We start from the raw sequence: 21,230 nt of genomic DNA, 5'->3' as shown, positions 1-21,230 counted from the left end.
TGGATTTGATTCATGGATCTCCTGTAGTGGTTCCCAACCATTTTCACTTGCATGTCCCTTGGCAGCCCATTTCCATAAATTGTACCCTTCATATTAGCAAAATGTTTGTAATAATACAAGCCCTCATCTCCTCTCTATGAAAACCCAGACCTCATTTATTCATCACATACTTTCTCTTTTTCTCTGTTTGAAGAACAGAAGACTCTGCCTTTGCATTGTTTTGCACCAGAGGTGTGCTGAGAAATTCTGGGTGATTGATCACTTTCCTTATTATGTTTCAGCTTTTTTACTGTGCTGGTTTTCACTCACTGGTTCATACATGAATTGATGACCAAAAACTAGCTATTGGTGGGGCTTTCACAGCCAACTAGCTACCTCCCTTCCTGCCTTGCTGGTCCTTGCAAGGCATTCCTGTCTTGCAAGGCATTCTGGAGCATGACCTGCCTTTTTCTACCATTATTTCATTCTTTTTCCAAGTATCCCTAAAGGTATTGTTGAGTGTCCCTGGGAGTACATGAAAACCAGGCTGGGAACCACTGTTTTACTGGTATGTTGTTTGCAGTGCACTTACTCTGATAGTGTTTACATAAAGATGGTGAAGACCTGAATTTAAAAAGAATAAAAATGTATCTTATGATCTTTTACTATGTTTTTAATAAATTAGAGACTACAGTTCTTAGGTAACAATTAGTGGTAGATTATTTTTCTGGATCTGGCCTCGGATAGAATCAGACAAAACTATAGTCAGATACCCTCCTAAATTTAATCCCCGACTTATCGGAGGGTCATAGAAAATTCCATGATTGTTGGCTCAAAACCTGCCCTCAACTTATCTGTGGGATCGAATTATAGGCAGATGTCTGCGGTGCTTATGTCTGTCCTAACTCTCCCAACACTCAGTTTTAGTGGATGTCCCCTGGTTCTGGTGATATCTGAGAGGGAAAAGAGTATCATCCACTCTATCCATCCCCTGCATAATTTTGTATGTTTCAATCATGTCCCCTTTCAGACACCTCTTTTCTAGACTGAAGAGCTCCAAACGCTGTAGCCTTTCTTGATAAGGGAGGTGCCCCAACCCAGTAATATTTTGGTTGCTCTCTTCTGCACCTTTTCCATTTCCACTATGTCCTTTTTGAGATGTGGTGACCAGAACTGGCACAATACTCCAGGTGTGGCCTTCTATTTGTACAACGGCATTATAATATTAGCTGTTTTGTTCTCAATACCTTTTCTTGATCCCAAGCATGGAATTAACCTTCTTTACTGCCACCGCACATTGGGTTGACACTTTCATCGACCTGTCCACCACCACCCCAAGATCTCTCTCCTGATCTGTCGCAGACAGCTCAGAACCCATTAGCCTATATGTAAAGTTTTGATTCTTTGCCCCAATGTGCATGGCCTTACATTTACTTACATTGAAACACATCTGCCATTTTGCTACCCATTGTCCCAGTTTGGGGAGATCCTTCTGGAGCTCTTCACAATTGCTTCTGGTCATCACTTGGAAAAGTTTGGTGTCATCTGCAAACTTGGCCACCTCGCTGCTTAGCCCTGCCTCCAGGTCATTTATGAACAGGTTAAAAAGAACCAGTCCCATGACAGATCCTTGGAGCACTCTGCTTTTCACCTCTCTCCATTGTGAAAGTTGTCCATTGACACCCATTCTGTTTTCTGGTCCTCAACCAGTTCCTAATCCATGAGAGGACCTGCCCTCTTATTCCCTGACTGTGAAGTTTCCTCAGCCTTTTGTTCCCGAATGAACACACACACGGTTCTTTGGATTTTTGGAGAGGCAAACAAACAGGCGACAGGAGAATTCAAAGGACTTCTAACGTTTTACTCGTTTGCAAATGGGGCCTTCCACAAACACACACACGTGGAGAGACCGTGAACAATTACAATGATGCTGGTTTTATAGGATAGACTAGGTAGGGGAGGGGGGACAAAAGAGCACACAAAGAGAGCAAAACACATCCATGGCAAGCATGGGAAAAATAACAGACCAACAGTCCCACAAACATTTGGCTTGGTTATCAGATCAACATCTTGATCCTCAGGATGTTCAGGAGGGCAATTCGATACGCATCGGCAATTTGTTTACAGATATATCCATTACAAAGGATCTGGTACTCTATGCATCCCTTTTATTTGTTTATGGCTCTTATTTATGACTTTCTGTTTACCCTTGTGAACATACCACAGTTAGCCTGTTCTCTAAGAGGGATTTTTAGATGCTGGCTTTTGGTCAGAGAAGAGCCTTATGGGTGAACTGGGCATCTTGGGATATTTCTATATTGTGAGCTCAGCATATTGTTATCGGTTTCCCTCCTGATAAACAACAAGGTAAACAGAAAGTCAAATTAGCTTGGTAAACTTGGGCTGAACAAAACAAAAAATACATCAACACACATTTTACTTTGTTAGGAATCATAAATCCAGACCACTTTTAGGTATACCAGGGTGGTGTAGTTTTAGTTCACTTTCTACAGAGCATTCTGAATACACAAGGGCAAAGAGTGAATTTAAAGTGCAAACATAGCTACTTGTCTGGGTGTCTGGTCTGTGAGCAGCCTGTACACCCTGGAGAGTGACTCTATGTTGGGGTGCTCAGGAGAGTAACTATTTGCTAGCCAAACTCTCTTAGTTTTTAAGGATATTGAAAGGTTGCTTACATGTAGGCAGAATGTTTGGAGATAAATGTGAAAGTCAGGGTATGAATGGAGGGAATTCTCTTAATCACCCAGCATGCAGGTAAACTGGGCCAGCAGTGTCAGCTAAAATGCATATTAGCTCTTTGGTGCCAGAGCCTGTCTAGCAACTTTTAAGTGAGGTTTACCTAAATTAATGCGAAATACAGGCATAATCCAAAGTTTTGGTACAAAATACAGAAGTTACTGGAATTACATTCAGGAAAGCAAACACAAACTGAAGATATAATGGAAAATAATAGAATGAATAGAAAATAAAAATGCTACATTAAAACAACTTCATCCAAAGAAATCATACATGCTCATAACAGCTCATTATTTATCTGCCGTGAGTCCCTTCAGCAGGTCCAACTCCAACATATCTTTCAGCATCAGGTGAGCAAGGTGTTCTTCATCTTCCAGCAGCTGTCTTCTAGGCAACGTTGTGTGTAGTCAGGGACCTGACAAGTTGGTACCTCCCGTGTTGAATCTCCATCTGGGGGTGTATGGCGAGGGACCGGTGTATCTTCGATCTTGCCCTTGCTTCTTTCAGTGGGTGCACACAGGTTGAGGAAAAGAGGTCTGGTCTCTTTCACAGCCAAGTTGCCTCCACCATTTGTCTCAGTTCAGAGGAGCACAGGCAGGAACCGTCTTCAGGTCTGAACCAGCATTGGTTGGAAGTTAGGTCCATGTAGCGCTGGACTTGTGTGAGCTTGTCCAGTGGATGTGTTGGTTGGAGTTAGCTGCACTGACCCTGTTTTAGAGCTCACTGCAGATGATAATGGTAAAGCACTCATGATTTCTGAGTATAAAGCAGAAAAGAAAAGTTAGCAAAGCAAAACACATACTCAAGGGGTCAATGTGGTTTTTTAAGCAGTGCATTTCAGGGTACACTTTCTCTGCGTTGGAACACATTTGAGACATCTCATAAGGAGATATTGGAAATGAAAAAGGTACAAAAGATCTCTAAGGTGATTGCTGGGCTGGGGCACCTCCCCTATGAGGAATGGCCACAGCGCCTGAGCTCCCTTAGCCCAGCAAAGAGACACCTAAGGGGGAACATGATTGAGACATACAAAATCATGCATGGGGAGGACAAAGGGGACAGAGAGATGCTCTCCGTGCACTCTCACATAACACCAGAACCAGGGGACATCCACTCAAAATTGAGTGTGGGGAGAGATAGGATAGACAAAAGAAAATATTTGTTCACTCCGTGTGTGGTAGGTCTGTGGAACTCCCTGCCACAGGATGTGGTGACGGCATCTGGCCTGGATGCCTTCAAAAGGGGACCGGACAAGTTTCTGGAGGAAAATCCATCACGGGCCACAAGCCATCATGCGTATGTGCATCCTCCTGATTTTAGAAATGGGCTATGTCAGATGCAAGGGAGGGCACCAGGATGCAAGTCTCCTGCCACTAGGTGTGCTCCCTGGGGCATCTGGCGGAGCCGCTGTGAGATACAAGAAGCTAGACCAGATGGGCCTATGGCCTGATCCAGGGGGGCTGTTTCTCATGTGGTCACAGACACAATGCTGGACATTTTGTTGGAACATAATACAGGTTAGTGACAGCGGCTTATTTAGTTGTGTCCCTACATTCAAACAGTTAAACACAACCAGCATGGCTATTAGCACTTGGAATAAATTAAAGTTATTTTTGATACTTGTTACCACAACTTTTTAGTTAACTTGATCTTAGATGTTTAGGTCCTTTCTTTGTTTTCTCACCCTCCTTTATCTAGACACTCCTGTTGATATCAAACATTCAGATACTGCACCTACTTCAGACTCTTTTAGTTGCTTTGGTCTCAAACAAAGATAAGATGCAACAATTTACTAAACATAGGAAACTTAAAACATTGTGAGAATAGCACTTCAGGGAGTGCAATATTGGAATAGAGGCAATTTGCTAGCTTTAAACCTGCACACAGACATTGATTTACAACAGACAATAAACAACAATACATATTTTTGGGGAAGGGGGCTTCCTGTATTTTTATCTAACCTCCTCGAAATACAATTGCGTGATTTGGCCCCTCCCACTATTGGCTATGTCTGGTACTTTTACTTTGGTCAGTTTCTCTTAGCTCAAAGTTCCGTTGGTCAGGCCATGTGGCTCTTGATTCCATTTTCTCTCTCTCTCTCTCTCTCTCTCTCTCTCTCTCTCTTTTTCTTGGACTGTTCAACCTTAAAGGGCTGGTGCTATTACAGAACTCTGCACATGGCCTGCTTGTTGGTTGGTTTGCTGTAGGAACTAGAGAAGAGGTAATAACAGTACAAAAATACAAATACAGTACAAATACAGTAGCAGAAAGACACTGTGTTGACTTTGCTTACATTCTTGTTGAGCACAAAAGGTTAGGTGTTTTAACACATTCTCCACAGAGAAAGTAAACCAGTTGTCCAGGGCTACCTCTGATTGAGTGCAATTTCTTACCATTAAGACAGTGGAAAACTGGAACACATCATGAGCTTTACACACTACAGTCAGCCAAATCTGGTTTTTTCCCAACTTTTGCTTTTGTTTCTTTTCTTATTCACAACTGTTTTGATTCCCTGGGAGCTGGAGAGAACCTGGGTTTTTCCTTCAAGGAGGACTCAAGTTGGTTCTGCAAAACACTTGCACAGCTAATTCCTCTTCCCTTTTCTCTCTTTCTCCCTCTTTTTTTTTTTTTTCTTAACATATACATAGAATTAAGAGAATGCAAAATATTAATTGCACCACAATAGTTTTTACAATGGAGTGAAATCTTAACATTAAGAGATTATTTGCTGAGGGACTGTAACCCTTGAACATATTCATCATTGATGGAACAAAACGTTTTGTCCAATTACCTTAGGGTTATTCTTCATGTTCCCTTCCTCTTGGATGAGGGGGGGTTTGTGTGAAAATAAAGTACATTTGATAAGAGTACTCTTACATGTTTAAAAACAGAAAAAAAGGAACCATGGTACCAAAAATGGTAATGAGCTCAATATACAAAAATAATAAGAATTGTTGCAACGAATATCAGGCCTATTACAGAAAGGAAGTCATGTGGGCTTCAGATAGACTTCACTATAAGTCAAAAACAAACAAGAACAAAGACAGACAAAGCGCTTCTTTCATACCACACACACACATCCAACAAACATATAGAACATTTTAGTATTTATATGTATATAAGCAGAGAACATAAGTAGAATTAAAAGAATTTGTCATGACAATCTTTCCATTAGAAGAAGAAATACTTGATTAGTATTAAACCAAACTAAAATATATACAGATATAGGCGTCGGGGCTTAGATCCTGTAAAGGAAATGAGATTAAGTAAATTTGTCCTCTGGAGGGCAAATGCTGTTTTCTTTGTCTTTACTTGTTGCTGAAACAAAAAGGGTTAAAACAAAAGATAGCCATTGCAAAGTTAGGCATTAGAGGCTTTCCTTTTTTTGGCTACTATTTTGCACTCTGTGCATGCCTTGAGGCACAAAGGCTAGGAGGGGTTCTCCAGCTTTCCCTTCTTTTGGGGAGGGGGAACACACAGACTTCCTGCTTTGCACACTTGTGAAATCCAAAAGTTATTAAGAATGATTAAAGGTTGTATTTAAAGAGAAACACACTTTTGACAATTGTCTAGGTTGGTTGCAGCTGCAATTAGTCTTTTTTAGTTACTTAAATAGGTAGGAAGCAAATCATGGTTATTATTGCAGCTGGAAACTATACTTTGGGGTCTCTCTAAATCAATCTGAGCATTTTTAGCTTGTATTCTGGCCCCTAGGATCTCACTGACTCAGTTTTGCTGATCTATGTAATGGGCACATGTATTGTTTTGCAGGCTGTGTTTCTAAGCAAACACGCAGTGTAGTTTGCTTAGAAGTTTGCTTTTTCAATGCACTTAGTAGTAAGTGCCTTAAAAAAACACTAAGTTCAAATGAGCCTGATCCTGAGCACCCATGAACAAGACAGCGAATTGTATCTTGTCTCTCAGACAAGGGAAGACAGAACACATCATATGAAATTGCCAAGCAGATAGAAGAGAGGGATGTCATGAACACTGAGGGGAAGGGGCAGGCAAGCAGAACACTGAGTACTTTGGAGGAGAGAAGGGAGGGGGCCTTGTTGAAACTCAGGAAAGATCCAATGTCTAATGCCTTCCTGAAACTAGTGAGACCTGGTTAACAACATATGCCAGAACCACCATCCAGAGCGTGATACCATAGTCTTCAGAGACTGAAGGTTGCCAACAATACCAACTGTTGGCCTTTGAAATTCTGAGTTGGCCAGTAATGCGCCCATTCAGAAGGGTGGGGTTTCCCCTTCCCAGAGACTCAAAGTTATCCAATATGCATTTCAAAGGGTTTCTTCCTTCAGGCCCAGGCTCTGAGTGCCTCATCTTAATTGTCACACAGGCTGGCCTCCTGTGTCTCAGCTGGGTCGGGCTGGGAGCTGGGAGCCAGGTCTCAGCTGGACCGGCTGCCCAAAACAGTGACTCACTCATGGCCAATCCTTCAAAACCTGGGGATTTGCTGCTTTGACACACACACACACACTCATATTCTCATTCGTATCTCAGTCACACAACACTCAGTCAGGCAGAGAACTACATGGCCTTGCTCTGAAGCCACAGAGATGGGCGCACACACACAGCAAAATGTACAATAATATACAAATATGTACAGTAATTCAAACACAATCAGCAATATGTATGTACAGTAATACAAACACAATCACCCTCCCCACTGAGGCTTCACACTAAAACCTCCCACAGAGAATTCTCACCTAAGCGCGCTGTACTTTTCCGCGGGCGAAGTTCCGTTCTCCTGGGCTCTTTCTTGCGGAGAAGGAGACGGTCAGATTCAGAGACAACCCAGCGCCAGGACACACACAAAGGGTGTGGGAGCCGACTCACTTTACCTTCTGGCGGTGCGCTGTCCCCTGCAGTGACTTCGTCTCGATCCCCACAGAGCCTTGCCTTCCAATCCGAGTTGAGGCACCAAAAACTGTTCCCGAATGAACACACACACGGTTCTTTGGATTTTTGGAGAGGCAAACAAACAGGCGACAGGAGAATTCAAAGGACTTCTAACGTTTTACTCGTTTGCAAACGGGGCCTTCCACAAACACACACACGTGGAGAGACCGTGAACAATTACAATGATGCTGGTTTTATAGGATAGACTAGGTAGGGGAGGGGGGACAAAAGAGCACACAAAGACAGCAAAACACATCCATGGCAAGCATGGGAAAAATAACAGACCAACAGTCCCACAAACATTTGGCTTGGTTATCAGATCAACATCTTGATCCTCAGGATGTTCAGGAGGGCAATTCGATACGCATCGGCAATTTGTTTACAGATATATCCATTACAAAGGATCTGGTACTCTATGCATCCCTTTTATTTGTTTATGGCTCTTATTTATGACTTTCTGTTTACCCTTGTGAACATACCACAGTTAGCCTGTTCTCTAAGAGGGATTTTTAGATGCTGGCTTTTGGTCAGAGAAGAGCCTTATGGGTGAACTGGGCATCTTGGGATATTTCTATATTGTGAGCTCAGCATATTGTTATCAGTTTGGTGAAGGACTGTATCAAACGCCTTCTGAAAATCCAGATATATAATATCCACAGGTTCTCCTGCGTGCACATGCCTGTAGACCTTTTCAAAAATTTTAAAAGATTTATGACTTACCCTTACAGAAGCCATACTAGTTCTCCCTCAGCAAGGCTTGTTTGTCCTTGTGTTTTAAGATTTCATCTTTGATGAGGCATTCCACCATCTTACCCGGTATAGACATTAGGCTGACCGACCTATAGTTTCCCTTTTTAAAGATCAGGAAGGAGAAGGGACCCAGGAAACGACAGGCTGGTCAACCTGTTCCAGGTTTCTGTTTCTGCTTCCCAGTGCAAACTGTCTCTAATTTGATAAAATTCCATTTTCTTCCTCACAACACCTTCTCCCCACCCCTTTTTTCCCAAGCGAAAAGCCCTTGATCATTTTGGTAGCCCATATTTGCACCACTGTTCTTTATAGGGTTCCTTTTAGCCTTTGACAGAAATTATAGCTTTTCCTATGATATCCTTCTGGAGATGCTACCGACAGAAGCACATGTCTTTCTGCACAGCACAATGCCAGCATCGCTTCTGATGGTGATCTAGATACATTGCCTAGCTTCCCTGCAGCAGGCTCCAGCTAGCATTCCGTAGATAAGAAAGAGATAAGTGCCAAGCAAGGCCTTTCAACTTCTTTCAGACTTTCTATTACAACTTCATAGCTCAGCAACTGAGAGCAAGTGATGGCTAGATAATTTGGAGAGCCCAATTACCACACAGTCTGGATACTTCTGGTCTAGAGGCTTTAGAGTGCATGCTGTAGACTTATGAGAAAGCAACAGTTGATCCTTAAATATCTGGTTTTTGATTCCTCAGAGACATGCCGAAAGCCACCTGAAAGGAATATGATCTTCATCAACGCAACTAAATCAGTTTTCTTGTTCATGGAAAAACTGGTTTTTCAATGTCATGATGGATATGAAACAAGTAATAGTACCACTGGAGAACACACAGTCTGTACAGAGAAAGGATGGGACCCAAAGCCTGACTGTCAGCGTAAGCAAACAAAATATCATTTTTGTCTATTATGGTTACTAGCTTATTCTAAGAAAAGTGTATTGTGGTGGATTTTACTTTGTACTTAGTTGTCTTGCTTATTCCCAAAGCAGTACTGCTTTCTAATGGAAATGCCACTTTCATTCTTGTAGTCCAGACACTCCATTGTTTGCTACTTGTTTTTGACAGGAATGGAAGGTTTACTGGAGATATTTTTGTTCATGCGTAATTAATGCTGGTATTAATCCATGAGTTAGGGTCAAACATGACACACAAATTTGTGAAGCATTCCATATTTTTTTGCAGCAACTGTTACCCTGCACATGCCTGATCTTTTCTGATCTTGGAAGCTAAGCAGGGTCAGGCCTGGTTAGTAATTGGATGGGAGACCGCTTGGGATACTGGGTGCTGTAGGCTTATACCATAGTCTTTCGAGACTGAAGGTTGCCAACCAACCAGGGTCAAACATTGTGACCATTGGTGCCATTCAAGGGGCTATGGCTAACTATGTTTTTTTTTTTTTTTTTAAGAAATGCTGGGTCCTTATAGATTGAAAATGGATGAAAGCCTTGCACATTTCTTGACCATTCCCAAACCATGACTGCGTTTTCATCCATACAGCTAGATTTGCTAATAATGAGACTTATGCATTTGTGGGGAGGGGGAGCTAGATTCCTCTCCTCTCTGCATATTCTCTAATCCTTCTGCCAGCCTCACAGAAGTCTTCACACGTCAGTGTGCTTTAGGAAGGACACTTGCTCAAATTGACCTGTTCAGGCATCATGCAGTTCCTAGGGACTGTTTCCAGCACAGCTTGAGGTGTTGGCTATCCTCCTACCCAGTATACTGTTACCAGCACTTCCCCATCCAATCTTCCACTGCACCCCACTTTTCTCTGTTGGCCCTATGGATTTTCTTCCAGACACCATCTATATATTTGAGTCTGGTAATTAAAGAAGCATGGCCAATGGTCCAAACAGCCACCTAATTGGGGTAGCTTTCACCTTCAAATGTAACTTTATTTGCACTGAATAGTTGGGAGTTTAAAATATTTACTACCAGCAGCATGTTGGACTAAATAGACAAAGCATGTGAGTAGTTCTAGTACATCTATCCACCCCTATTCTTCTCCTGACTAAGAGAAGTCTTCCTGTGCCTCTCTGTTAGTGCTCAGAATTTTGAGGGTGCTTGTTTTCTCTTCCCTGAAAATGTCCTAACTGTATTACTTCTAGTGTCTGCATACATGCTGGTGAGGTTCTCACACTACACAGCTATGTATTGACAGGGTTGTGTTGAGCTTTGGGAGAAGGCACTCTGCACAGGGTGGTGGGCCAGTTTGGAAGTTCCCTCCCTGCCCACCAGTTCAAAACATTCTGCTTCTTCTCCAGAGTTGAGTTTCACAAATTTGTAGCAGAAGCTAGCTGTGAACAGGGCTGATTAATTGTTTTCATGCTATCAAATCTACTTCATCCTTCTCCCTGGATTAGCTCTGCAACATTCAAATGAAAAAAATCTGCATGTGGCATTTTAAAAAGTATTAAATGGTCAGCAGCTCATCTAGAGCATGGAGGGAGGGACCAGCTGAGCCAGCAATGATTTGCCCATATTAGTTGGCAACCTTCAGTCTCGAAAGACTATGGTATTGCGCTCTGAATGGTGGTTCTGGCACAGCATCTAGCGTGGCTGAAAGGCCGATTCGGGAGTGGCAATCCCTTCCACACCGGGAACAAGTGCAGTCTGTCCCTGGTCTGTCTCCCTGGCTCTGGGCCTTCCTTCTTTGCCTCTTTGCCTCAGACTGTTGGCCAAGTGTCTCTTCAAACTGGGAAAGGCCATGCTGCACAGCCTGCCTCCAAGCGGGCTGCTCAGAGGCCAGGGTTTCCCACCTGTTGAGGTCCACTCCTAAGGCCTTCAGATCCCTCTTGCAGATGTCCTTGTATTGCAGCTGTGGTCTACCTATAGGGCGCTTTCCTTGCACGAGTTCTCCATAGAGGAGATCCTTTGGGATTCAGCCATCATCCATTCTCACAACATGACCGAGCCAACGCAGGCGTCTGTTTCAGCAGTGCATACATGCTAGGGATTCCAGCTCATTCCAGGACTGTGTTGTTTGGAACTTTGTCCTGCCAGGTGATGCCGAGGATGCGTCAGAGGCAGCGCATGTGGAAAGTGTTCAGTTTCATCTCCTGTTGTGAGTGAAGAGTCCATGACTCGCTGCAGTACAGAAGTGTACTCAAGATGCAAGCTCTGTAGACCTGGATCTTGGTATGTTTCGTCAGCTTCTTGTTGGACCAGACTCTCTTTGTGAGTCTTGAAAAAGTGGTAGCTGCTTTAACGATACAGTATTGAGAGAAAGAGTGTCGGAGATCATTGAGCCAAGTTACACAAAGTCATGGACAACCTCCAGTTCATGCGCAGAGATTGTAATGCAGGGAGGTGAGTCCACATCCTGAACCATGATCTGTGTTTTCTTAAGGCTGATCATCAGTCCAAAATCTTGGCAGGCCTTGCTAAAACGAATCATGAGCTGCCGGGGATCTTTGGCAGAGTGGGTGATGACAGCTGCATTGTCGGCAAAGAGGAAGTCACGCAGACATTTCAGCTGGACTTTGGACTTTGCTCTCAGTCTGGAGAGGTTGAAGAGCTTTTCATCTGATCTGGTCCGGAGATAGATTCCATCTGTTGCAGTTCCAAAGGTATGCTTCAGCAGGACAGCGAAGAAAATCCCAAACAAGGTCGGCACAAGAACACAGCCCTGCTTCACTCTGCTTTGGATGTCAAAGGGGTCTGATGTGGAGCTATCAAAGACAACAGTGCCCTTCATGTCCTTCTGGAAAGACCTGATGATGCTGAGGAGCCTGGGTGTACATCCGATCTTGGGGAGAATCTTGAAGAGGCCGTCACTGCTGACCAGGTCGAAAGCCTTCGTGAGATCTATGAAGGCTATAAAGAGTGGCTGTCATTGTTCCCTGCATTTCTCCTGCAGCAGTCTAAGGGAGAATACCATATCAGTGGTGGACCTGTTGGCTGAGAATCCGCACTGCGATTCTGGATAGACAGCTTTCCTACAACGCTAAGGAGAGAGATGCCGCGGTAGTTGTTGCAGTCACCCCTGTCACCTTTGTTCTTGTACAGCGTGATGATGTTTGCATCCCTCATGTCTTGAGGTACTCCACCTTCTCTCCAGCAGAGGCAGAGGATTTCATGCAGCTCAGTGGCAATGATCTCTTTGCAGCACTTTAGGACTTCAGCAGGGATGCTGCCTTTTCCAGGTGCCTTGCCAAAGGCAAGGGAGTCCAGGGCCATGGGAAATTCTTCTAGGGTTGGTTCTCTTGTCAAGCTCCTCCAACACAAGCAGGCACTCAATGTTGTTCAGTGCTTCTTCGGTGACTACATTTTCTCTGGAATATAGCTCAGAGTAGTGCTACATCCAGCATTCCATCTGCTGTGCCCGATCCTGGATGACCTCGCTTGCATTAGACTTCAGAGGGGCAATTTTCTTCTGTGTTGGACCTAGGGCCTGCTTGATACCATCATACATCCCCTTGATGTTGCCCGTGTCAGCTGCTATCTGTGTCTGGGAACAGAGCTGGAGCCAGTAGTCGTTAGCACATCTCCTGGCAATGAAACTTTCTGGGCGACCCTCGTACATAATAGAAGATTAATGACACATTCCTAAGGTGCTTGTGCACCAACAGAGTGCATGCTCCTCTGGTGAACGCTGTTGCAAAAGTGTCATAAAGCACTTTGCAACTGTGTAGGAGTTTGTGGCGCCAGCAGGAAGGCCTGAGCCAGCCTGCCAGTGGCAGGGACACCCCATGTCAGAGCAGGTAAGGCCTGCACTGGACAGCAGAGGGACAGGGATGGGACGGAGAGTGGTGTAACAGGGAGGGAGAAGGGTGGCAGTGGGGCAGATAGGCCCCAGGGATCGCTGTCTCTGGTGTGTGCCATATCCTGCCCCTCTTTTTGGGCAAGATCCATTAACATGGATCCACTCAGACTTGCGACAGAGATTTAGCAGGCACAGGTCCAAGCAGACCCATTGCCACAGCTGGGCTTTCCCCAGGGCAAGGGGGGACAAATGTCCCCTTACCTCAATGATACCTCCAGACTTCAGATTTCCCCCACAGTATGAAACGCAAGCCGCGCTGGTTCCACTGCATAGGTATGAAAGAATTTTGTTAGGTTTGGGCTGTGAAAGGTATTTTTAAAAGGAATTAATAATAATAATAATAATAATAATAATAATAATAATAATAATAATAATAATAATAATAATAATAATAAATGTCCTCCAAGGACACTAGCTTGATGTGGTGATGGGGCTTGTGTAGTTTGATGATATTGAGAGCTATGCTGGCGGTAGTACAGGTCATCCAAGGCAGACAGGTCTCAACTGAGAAGCCAGACTGAAATGCCCAACTACCGTCAGTTATGATGAGAAAAAATAAACCAAAATTCATACCAGATTGGTTGTTGCCTGGGTCAACAAGGACCGTGTCGGATGCTCCTGAACATCTGTTGATAAATTGGGCTCAGCAGTTCCTGTGGAGGAACCAGGACAGGCTGTTGCAATGCTGCTGGAACACCCCAAACGCAAAACTTGGACAACCATCAAAAACCAAGAAATCATGAAATGTTATTACAAGGCAAATCCATCAGTCTCTGGCTTTCAAAAAAGAATGATGGAAATTTGGAAAGCAAAACAGCCAGACAGTGGTATAACAGAGCAATGAATAATGGATCAAAGAAGGTTTATCATCCAGACCAAAGTATTCACCAAATTAGAATTGCAAGAAATACAAAAGCTGGCAAAAGGACTACCAACACAAAGTCATGGCCAAGACACAGAAAACAACTTGATGGTGGAAATAAATATTATAGATGAAGAACAATATATGGAACAATTTAGACACCATGAACTGACAGAACAATAAAACCTCCTGAAAGGAAAAATGCTAAACCATGTCAGTCAAGATGTACACTGTCATACTTCCTGTAATGCACCAATATTGGAATAAACAAGTGAAAGTTCTACTTAAAGATGCAAATGAAGCCATCATTTCAATTCCAGCAAACTCTCTGAAGGAAACAAACCCACTTATGCTGCCATAATATCCATAGAACTTGGTTACAAATTACCAAAACGAAACGCTCTGGCACATCTCGGTGGAAAATTCAGTTAGAAAATAAAATAAATAAACTTTGTGCTGCTATCAGTAACTTGAAATGCTTGAAAGAGGGGAAATTTAAAAAATGGGCAAGTAAGAAATAGACTTAGTGAAAGATACGACCCGGAAAGAAAAACAATTGCTGAAATTATGAAAAACTTAAATTAAAATTAAAGAATCAAGAAGTTTCACTGTTTCCCTGCTCCCTCTCTCTCCTTGGACTTGTGCCAGTAAAATTGCTGGCATAGGTCGGAGAAGACCCATTGCAGAGCAGGAGGCTTACGGAAGGGAAAAATATCTCCTTTCCTCTCTGGAGCCTCTCACTCCCCATTCAGCCCACTCCCTCTCCGCCAACATCACCCCTGCACCAACTTACCGGTGCCGGGCCTTCTCCAGTGGCTGCTGGCACATGGCCCTGGCAGCAAGCTGCTTTCACCAGTGGTCTGGCTATGCAGAATAGTGGGTCATGATCTGTGACCACCGTAAAGCACAGTGCACGCTGGAATGTGAGATCCAACAGTGCTGAGGCCCAATAGGATTGGTCCCTTAATAGCTCAGATTTCCTTCTTAGCTCTTGTTACACTTGTGTTAAGATTGACCCAAGGACAGCATGCTGCATAATGTCTACAACTGCAATGCAACAGATGGACTGCCCTATCCTATCCAAGGTTAGATTGGAGCAGGGGAAGGTCTTCTTGGGGCAAGAGAAAATTTGTTCCCCTACCTGTGTAGCACCCCAGTCTGCTCAATACAGCTACTCAGATTTACACCACCAGTAGAATCGAGTAGCCACATATAGGGCTTTCAGGCCTGGGATAGGGTTAGGATATGGTGGAGGTCTGCTCTGCGGTCCCCATCTCTTCTTGAGTCTGAACCGCTCCACTCCCCACCCCGCCCCCAAAATCCCATCCACACCTCTGGAACACCCTCCTACCACCTCACCCTACCCCTTCACCACTTTGCACAACACTTAATGACCCAGGTTAAGCCATCGGGTGGCATGCAGCACCTGTGGGATGGCTCCGGCCTTCCCACAGGTGCCACTTTCTCACTGTTGCTTACAGCACTTTTACAACACCCAGCACCAGCACTGCCTGACCATAGGATTGGGATGTGAATCAATCTTATTGTATAACGAGTTGTCCTTTCTATGGTGTTCATTGCTTGAATGTTACAGGCATTCTCAGCTGCTCAGCCTAGTGGTATTTATTTATTGAACAATTTCTACCCTGCCTTTCCATCTACAGTTGGGCACTCAAAGTGGCTTACAGCACACAATAGATTACAATGAAACAATTAGAAAAAGATATAAAGAATAGCAGAATAAAACAATAACAGCAAGAATCAACAACATAAATAAACATACCACAAATAATCAAAACAGTAACATAAAATACAAGCTCCAGATAGAAATACAAGCTCCAGAAAGAGCATAAAAAGGGTTGAGATTTCGTTTCAAAAGAGAGGAAATTCCCTAGTGATGGTCTCCTGCCACAAAGACCTGATGCTACTCCTGGATGCTGAGGTGATGGTGGTGGTGGCCAGGGGTTCCCAGTCTGGTGGTGGTGGTTACTAGACTGGGCTGATGTGCCAGATGTGGTTTATCTTAGAGACGTCAAACTTGCCCATTGTCCTTCATGCCCTGATCCGCAGATTAGATTCATAGTGTGAACTCATTGAGGAGAAAGCCTTGGAGGTTTGCTTAGTATCTTGAATTGGCTCAAAATCTGTCTGCCAGTTGTGTTAGCTGGACCATTCAGTTCAGATCAGAGCATATAATGCCAGCACTATTTCATCTTCACTGATAGCCAGTTTGTTTCCATGCCAAAACACAATACTAGGTTTGATGTTTAAAGCCCTGAATGACCTGGGACTGGGATATCCTAAGGACTTCCTCCTCCCATCTGAACATTGAGATCAACACTAGAGGTCCTGCTCCCCGTCCCACTACCAGTGTAACTATGGCTGATGAAGCTTTTGAGTTGTGCTGAGGTTGTAGAACAGCTTTTCAGAGGAGGTCCTCTTGGAGCCATCTCTGGCTGTTTTTTGAGGAAGAGGGCAGTGAAAACATGACTGTTTCAATGCACTTTGGGGTCTGTTGTTCACATATTCTTGTTTGTAACTGTGATGTATTTTTAATATATCATATAATTTTTTTCTGTGGCCTGTATAATGCTATGTTTCTGATTTTTTAATGCTGTTATTTTAGTGTTCAGTTACAGCAGCACTTCTCAAACTAGGGCGTCAGCCTGAGGGCCCTGGTCTCTGCCCCCTTAAAGGGTGGGGGCAGGGAGAAGGCAGCGATGCGATCCCCAGGATCGCATCACTAAGGGTTGCACAGGGACTGGCATGTACTTACCAGTCCCTGCAGCAGTCCCCAAGGGTGCGGGGAGCCCTGCGCGACTGTCTGCAGGGCTCCCCGAAGCTTAGAAAGTGAAAGTGGAGCGATCGTGCTCCACTCCTGGTATTGTGGAACCAGGGTGTGATTGCTCCACTTTCTAAGCTTTGGGGAGCTCTGCGGGCAGTCGCGCAGGGCTTCCCGCACCCCCGGGAGGCTGCTGCAGGATCTGGTAAGTAAATGCCAGTCCCTGCAGCTCCCTTAGCGACATGAACCTGGGGATTGCGTCGCTGCCTGCCCCTGCCCCCACAAGGACTTACTGTGGCCCAAACTCTCCCAGAGAGTTTGAGAACCACTGAGTAGCAGGTTGGAATTAAGCCTATGCTTTTACAACTATACGCATATAATGCTCTCTTCACACTGTTGAAATGATTGAAAAGGCCCACTTTCCAAGAGTGTGGAGAGAGCCTAATGCGCTTACATCTGAATGCACTCAGGCTCAGTTCTAACTTTCATTTGAATGCGTGTAGACTGAGGCATGGGTTGCTGCTGCAGCCTCACTCACCCCCTATGCATATTCCATCCCTATATGAATGTCTGAAAACCTTGGAAATGCTACCTTTATTCCCAGTGAGAAATGAGTGATAAGTTTTAAGCAAGGGAGAAAGGCATTATTTGGAAAAGCCCTCATTTGTGTGCATCATCTCCCTGTTCAGATAAAACCTGTCAAGAACTCCCTTCAGTTGACAATGCTGATGTTCTAACGGATGCAAGAGCACCCTCCCTGCCCGGCCACCAAGTGCAGTATCAATGCCATGAAGGTTTCGAGATGTCTGGATCAGACACTATAATATGTGAAAATAAGACATGGTCAAAACCACCAGTGTGCAAAGGTAGGACTTTGTATTTGAAAGGATTAATCTCAGGTCCTCTTGGGACACCACAGCAACCATTCTCACTTCTTTTGTTGATTCTTTAAATCTGAAATATGGCACGAGATTCTACACTTGCTTGATGAAAGTTTGGTAATGTAGAATTCTGAGAGACCTGGTAACAGACATGTCTTTTGTCATTTTTCACGTAACAAGATGAAGTACTTTGTTTTGTGAAAATGAAAGACACTTGTGAGGCATTTTTCAGGAATTAAAAATGTGTTTATCTCTTGTTTCAGATGCAACATGTGCTCCTCCACCTGTAGTTTCTCATGGTCATCTTGACAGTCAACTGAAGGAAAGGTATTTGCCCTTTGAGAAAGTGCGCTATCGCTGTGACCGAGGGTGGAGTCTTTTTGGACCTCAGTCAGTAACATGTTCAAACAAGAAGTGGTCAGAATTGCCACAATGCAGAGGTATTTCATTTTTGTATTTTCAATAAACCACAAGTGATCATGTGCACAAAACCGAAACTCCTTCTTGTTGTATACTGAAGGCCCACAATACATGGCTGGTGCTTGATCTGATCTGATGGCTTGATCTGATGGGCCATCAGTGATGCAGGCCTGGGCTTTAACATGGGTGAGCTTCAGTCTTGAAGAGTCTTTTTTTAACTCAGAATTACTAGAGTTGACCAATGTGTTCTACATGTACAATGTACATGTACATCCCTGCCAGATGCAAGGGAGGGCACCAGGATGAGGTCTCTTGTTATCTGGTGTGCTCCCTGGGTCATTTGGTGGGCCGCTGTGAGATACAGGAAGCTGGACTAGATGGGCCTATGGCCTGATCCAGTGGGGCTGTTCTTATGTACAAAGCAAGAGTGCATATTTGGGGTGTTTCAACACTTAAGGCATAATAAACCCATGTGATGTGATATCTGAGCATCCTCTCCTGCTTGAGACATAAGAGGACTTTTCTAGCATCAGACCAAAGGCCAGCTAGTTCAGCATTCTTTGTAGGAATCCCAGAAACCAGTCAATTGGAAATTGCCAGTGGATACTGGGGGACCACTCTTCTGCCTGCTGCTTGGCTAGAGGGAATATACCAGTGTCATCCAGCAGTCAGGAGCAATTAAGAAACCTCTTAAGGACCTCAGCAGGAATGCTGTCTTTCCCAGGTGCCTTGCCAGAGGCAAGGGAGTCCAGGGCCACGTGAAGTTCTTCTAGGGTTGGTTCACTGTCAAGCTCCTCCAACACAGACAGGCACTTAATGTTGTTCAGCACTTCTTTGGTAACAACGTTTTCTCTGGAATACAGCTCAGAGTAGTGCTGCACCCAGCGTTCCATCTGCTGTGCCTGGTCCCAGATGACCTCGCCTGCGTTAGACTTCAGAGGGGCAATTTTCTTCTGTGTTGGACCTAGGGCCTGCTTGATACCATCATACATCCCCTTGATGTTGCCTGTGTCAGCTGCTATCTGTATCTGGGAACAGAGTTGGAGCCAATAGTCTTTAGCACATCTCCTGGCAGTCTGCTGGACTTTGCTGTGAGCGGCTTGGAGGACCTGCAGGTTGCGCTCACTGGGACAGGCTTTGTATGCTGCTAGAGCTCTACTCTTTTCTTCAATGACTGGTTGTAAGTCCTCAGAGTGGGCTTCAAACCAGTCTGCAGTCTCATTGGTATTCTTGCCAAATACAGACAAGGTGGTGTTGTAAACAGCATTCTTGAAATGTTCCATCTGTTGGATGCATTTGCATCGGCCAGGCCTGGAAGAATTTCCTCAAGTGCTCGTGGAAATTCTTCCACATTTCCCTGATCCTGGGTCTTGCTGGTGTCAATGCGAAGTCTTCCTTCCTTTTTCGTGTGATACAGTCGCTTTGTTCGCAGTTTCACTCTGCTGCACACCAGGGAGTGGTCAGTGTCACAGGCAGCACCCTGATAACTGCGTGAGATCTTGATGCTGGCAAGGCTGGAGCATCTGGTGAGAATCAGGTCAAGCTGGTGCCAGTACTTTGATTGTGGATGTCTGTCACCTGGGCCCAGCCCAGGTGGCCGGGAACTACTCAGGAGTAGGGGCTTCCTTGGGAGTAAGACCTAAGCACTGTCAGGACTGGGGTCCCAGGCAGGACACCTCCCTGGGAGTAGGGCCTAGGGCCTCCTGGGAGCAGCAAGCAGCCACTTGGCCAGAAGGGGTGGGGCTGGCCCAGCCTGAGGCTGGCCTCATAAGGAGGCTGGGCAGCCTCCAGGTGGGAGCAGGATCGAGGGGGAGGCCAGAGAGGGGAAGGCCAGAGAGGGGAGCAACCCCGGCCTTATGCAGTCGATCCAGGCCCCAAAGGGAACCTTGCTTACCTTAACCCTGGAGAGAGGGGCTGGGAACTCCCTGATCCTAGACTCGCCGGAGCCCTGGGTGGGACCTCAGGCGGAGGGAAGGTACAGACCCGAGGACTTGGAGCCAACTACCTCCACTGGAGGCTGGCTGATTGGGGGGCAAGCCTGGAGGTACCAGGGGCCCTCCTGAGGACAGCTAAGCTGACCCTGGACAACAACACAGTGGCCATCGGGAACCCATACCCCTGGCTGACAGGCACCAGCGGAGAGCTCTGCCCGAATCCTCAAGGGGCCAGGGAGGAACGGGGAACGAGCCTATTGTGCACCGACAGCACGATTCTGTGTAAAGCAAAGGGGCCTATGCCGTAACAGGCCCCATGAATGTCAAGCGGCTGACACAAGTAAACCGTCTGTGCAAAACAGCTGTGTCTGCCTCCCATCCTTTTTTCCGCTGACGACCAACTCTCATCGACAGGGTAAGCCCCCCGCACTCGGGCACACCCCAAGGGGCGGGGTCTATGCCCGCCATGGACATTACAGTGTTTCCAAGAGACTCTGTGTTGGGGCTTCGTGTTGAAGAATGTGTTGCTGACATAGAGACCATGATGGCAGCAAAACTCTAGCAGGTGCTGGCCATTTTCGTTCATCTTCCCAATGCTGAACTGACCTAAGGAAGTGGGCCACGAACTGTGATCAGCACCAACTCTAGCATTGAGGCTGCCAAGAATGAACAATGACTCTTTCTTGGGGACTTTCTTGATAGTGATGGCCAGGTCGTCGTAGAATTTGTCTTTATCTTCTGCTGGAGACCACAGAGTCGGTGCATATGCACTGATGAGAGTGACAAGTCCTGCTGATGACTGGAGCTGCAGGGACAAAATTCTTTCACTTCCCGCAGTAGGTGGGATGATGGATTTCAGCAGGGTATTTCTGATTGCAAAGCCAACGCCATGTTCCCTGGTCTCGCTTGGTGGTTTTCCCTGTCAGAAAAATGAAAAATTTATCTCCTTGCCAGATTCTGAATCTGGCAATCTCATCTCTTGGAGGACGACGATGTTCATCTGCTGTCTGTTCAGCTCCATGTTCATGACAGCTGTTTTGCGTGTGTTGTCTATTTCTTGCAGGTTGTCAGAAAAGCCAGGTGTCATTGTCCTTATGTTCCAGGTGCCCAGCTTTAGGGCAGGAATTTTCTGTTTTCTGTTGCCTGGTGCAGAGTTGTCAATCTGCTTGTCGGTTTTCACC

The 21,230-nt window shown here is 45.1% G+C and overlaps 1 protein-coding gene across 1 annotated transcript in view; it reads left to right on the top strand.

Annotated features, from left to right (window-relative positions):
• The window catches only part of LOC136648438 (complement factor H-related protein 4-like), a 63,559-nt gene that overhangs the window by 31,064 nt on the left and 11,265 nt on the right, over positions 1-21,230 (top strand). Inside the window, exons 11-13 of the mRNA XM_066624549.1 lie at positions 9,102-9,281; positions 17,504-17,680; positions 17,959-18,135. Of these exons, the coding sequence (XP_066480646.1) occupies positions 9,102-9,281; positions 17,504-17,680; positions 17,959-18,135 (534 nt within the window). The remainder of the gene's footprint in view (positions 1-9,101; positions 9,282-17,503; positions 17,681-17,958; positions 18,136-21,230) is intronic.

This window comes from Tiliqua scincoides, chromosome 4 (genome assembly GCF_035046505.1).
Source record: "Tiliqua scincoides isolate rTilSci1 chromosome 4, rTilSci1.hap2, whole genome shotgun sequence".
NCBI classification, from domain to species: Eukaryota; Metazoa; Chordata; class Lepidosauria; order Squamata; family Scincidae; genus Tiliqua; species Tiliqua scincoides.
Note: the sequence above shows the minus strand (reverse complement) of the source record. Positions and strands in the feature narration are given on the sequence as shown.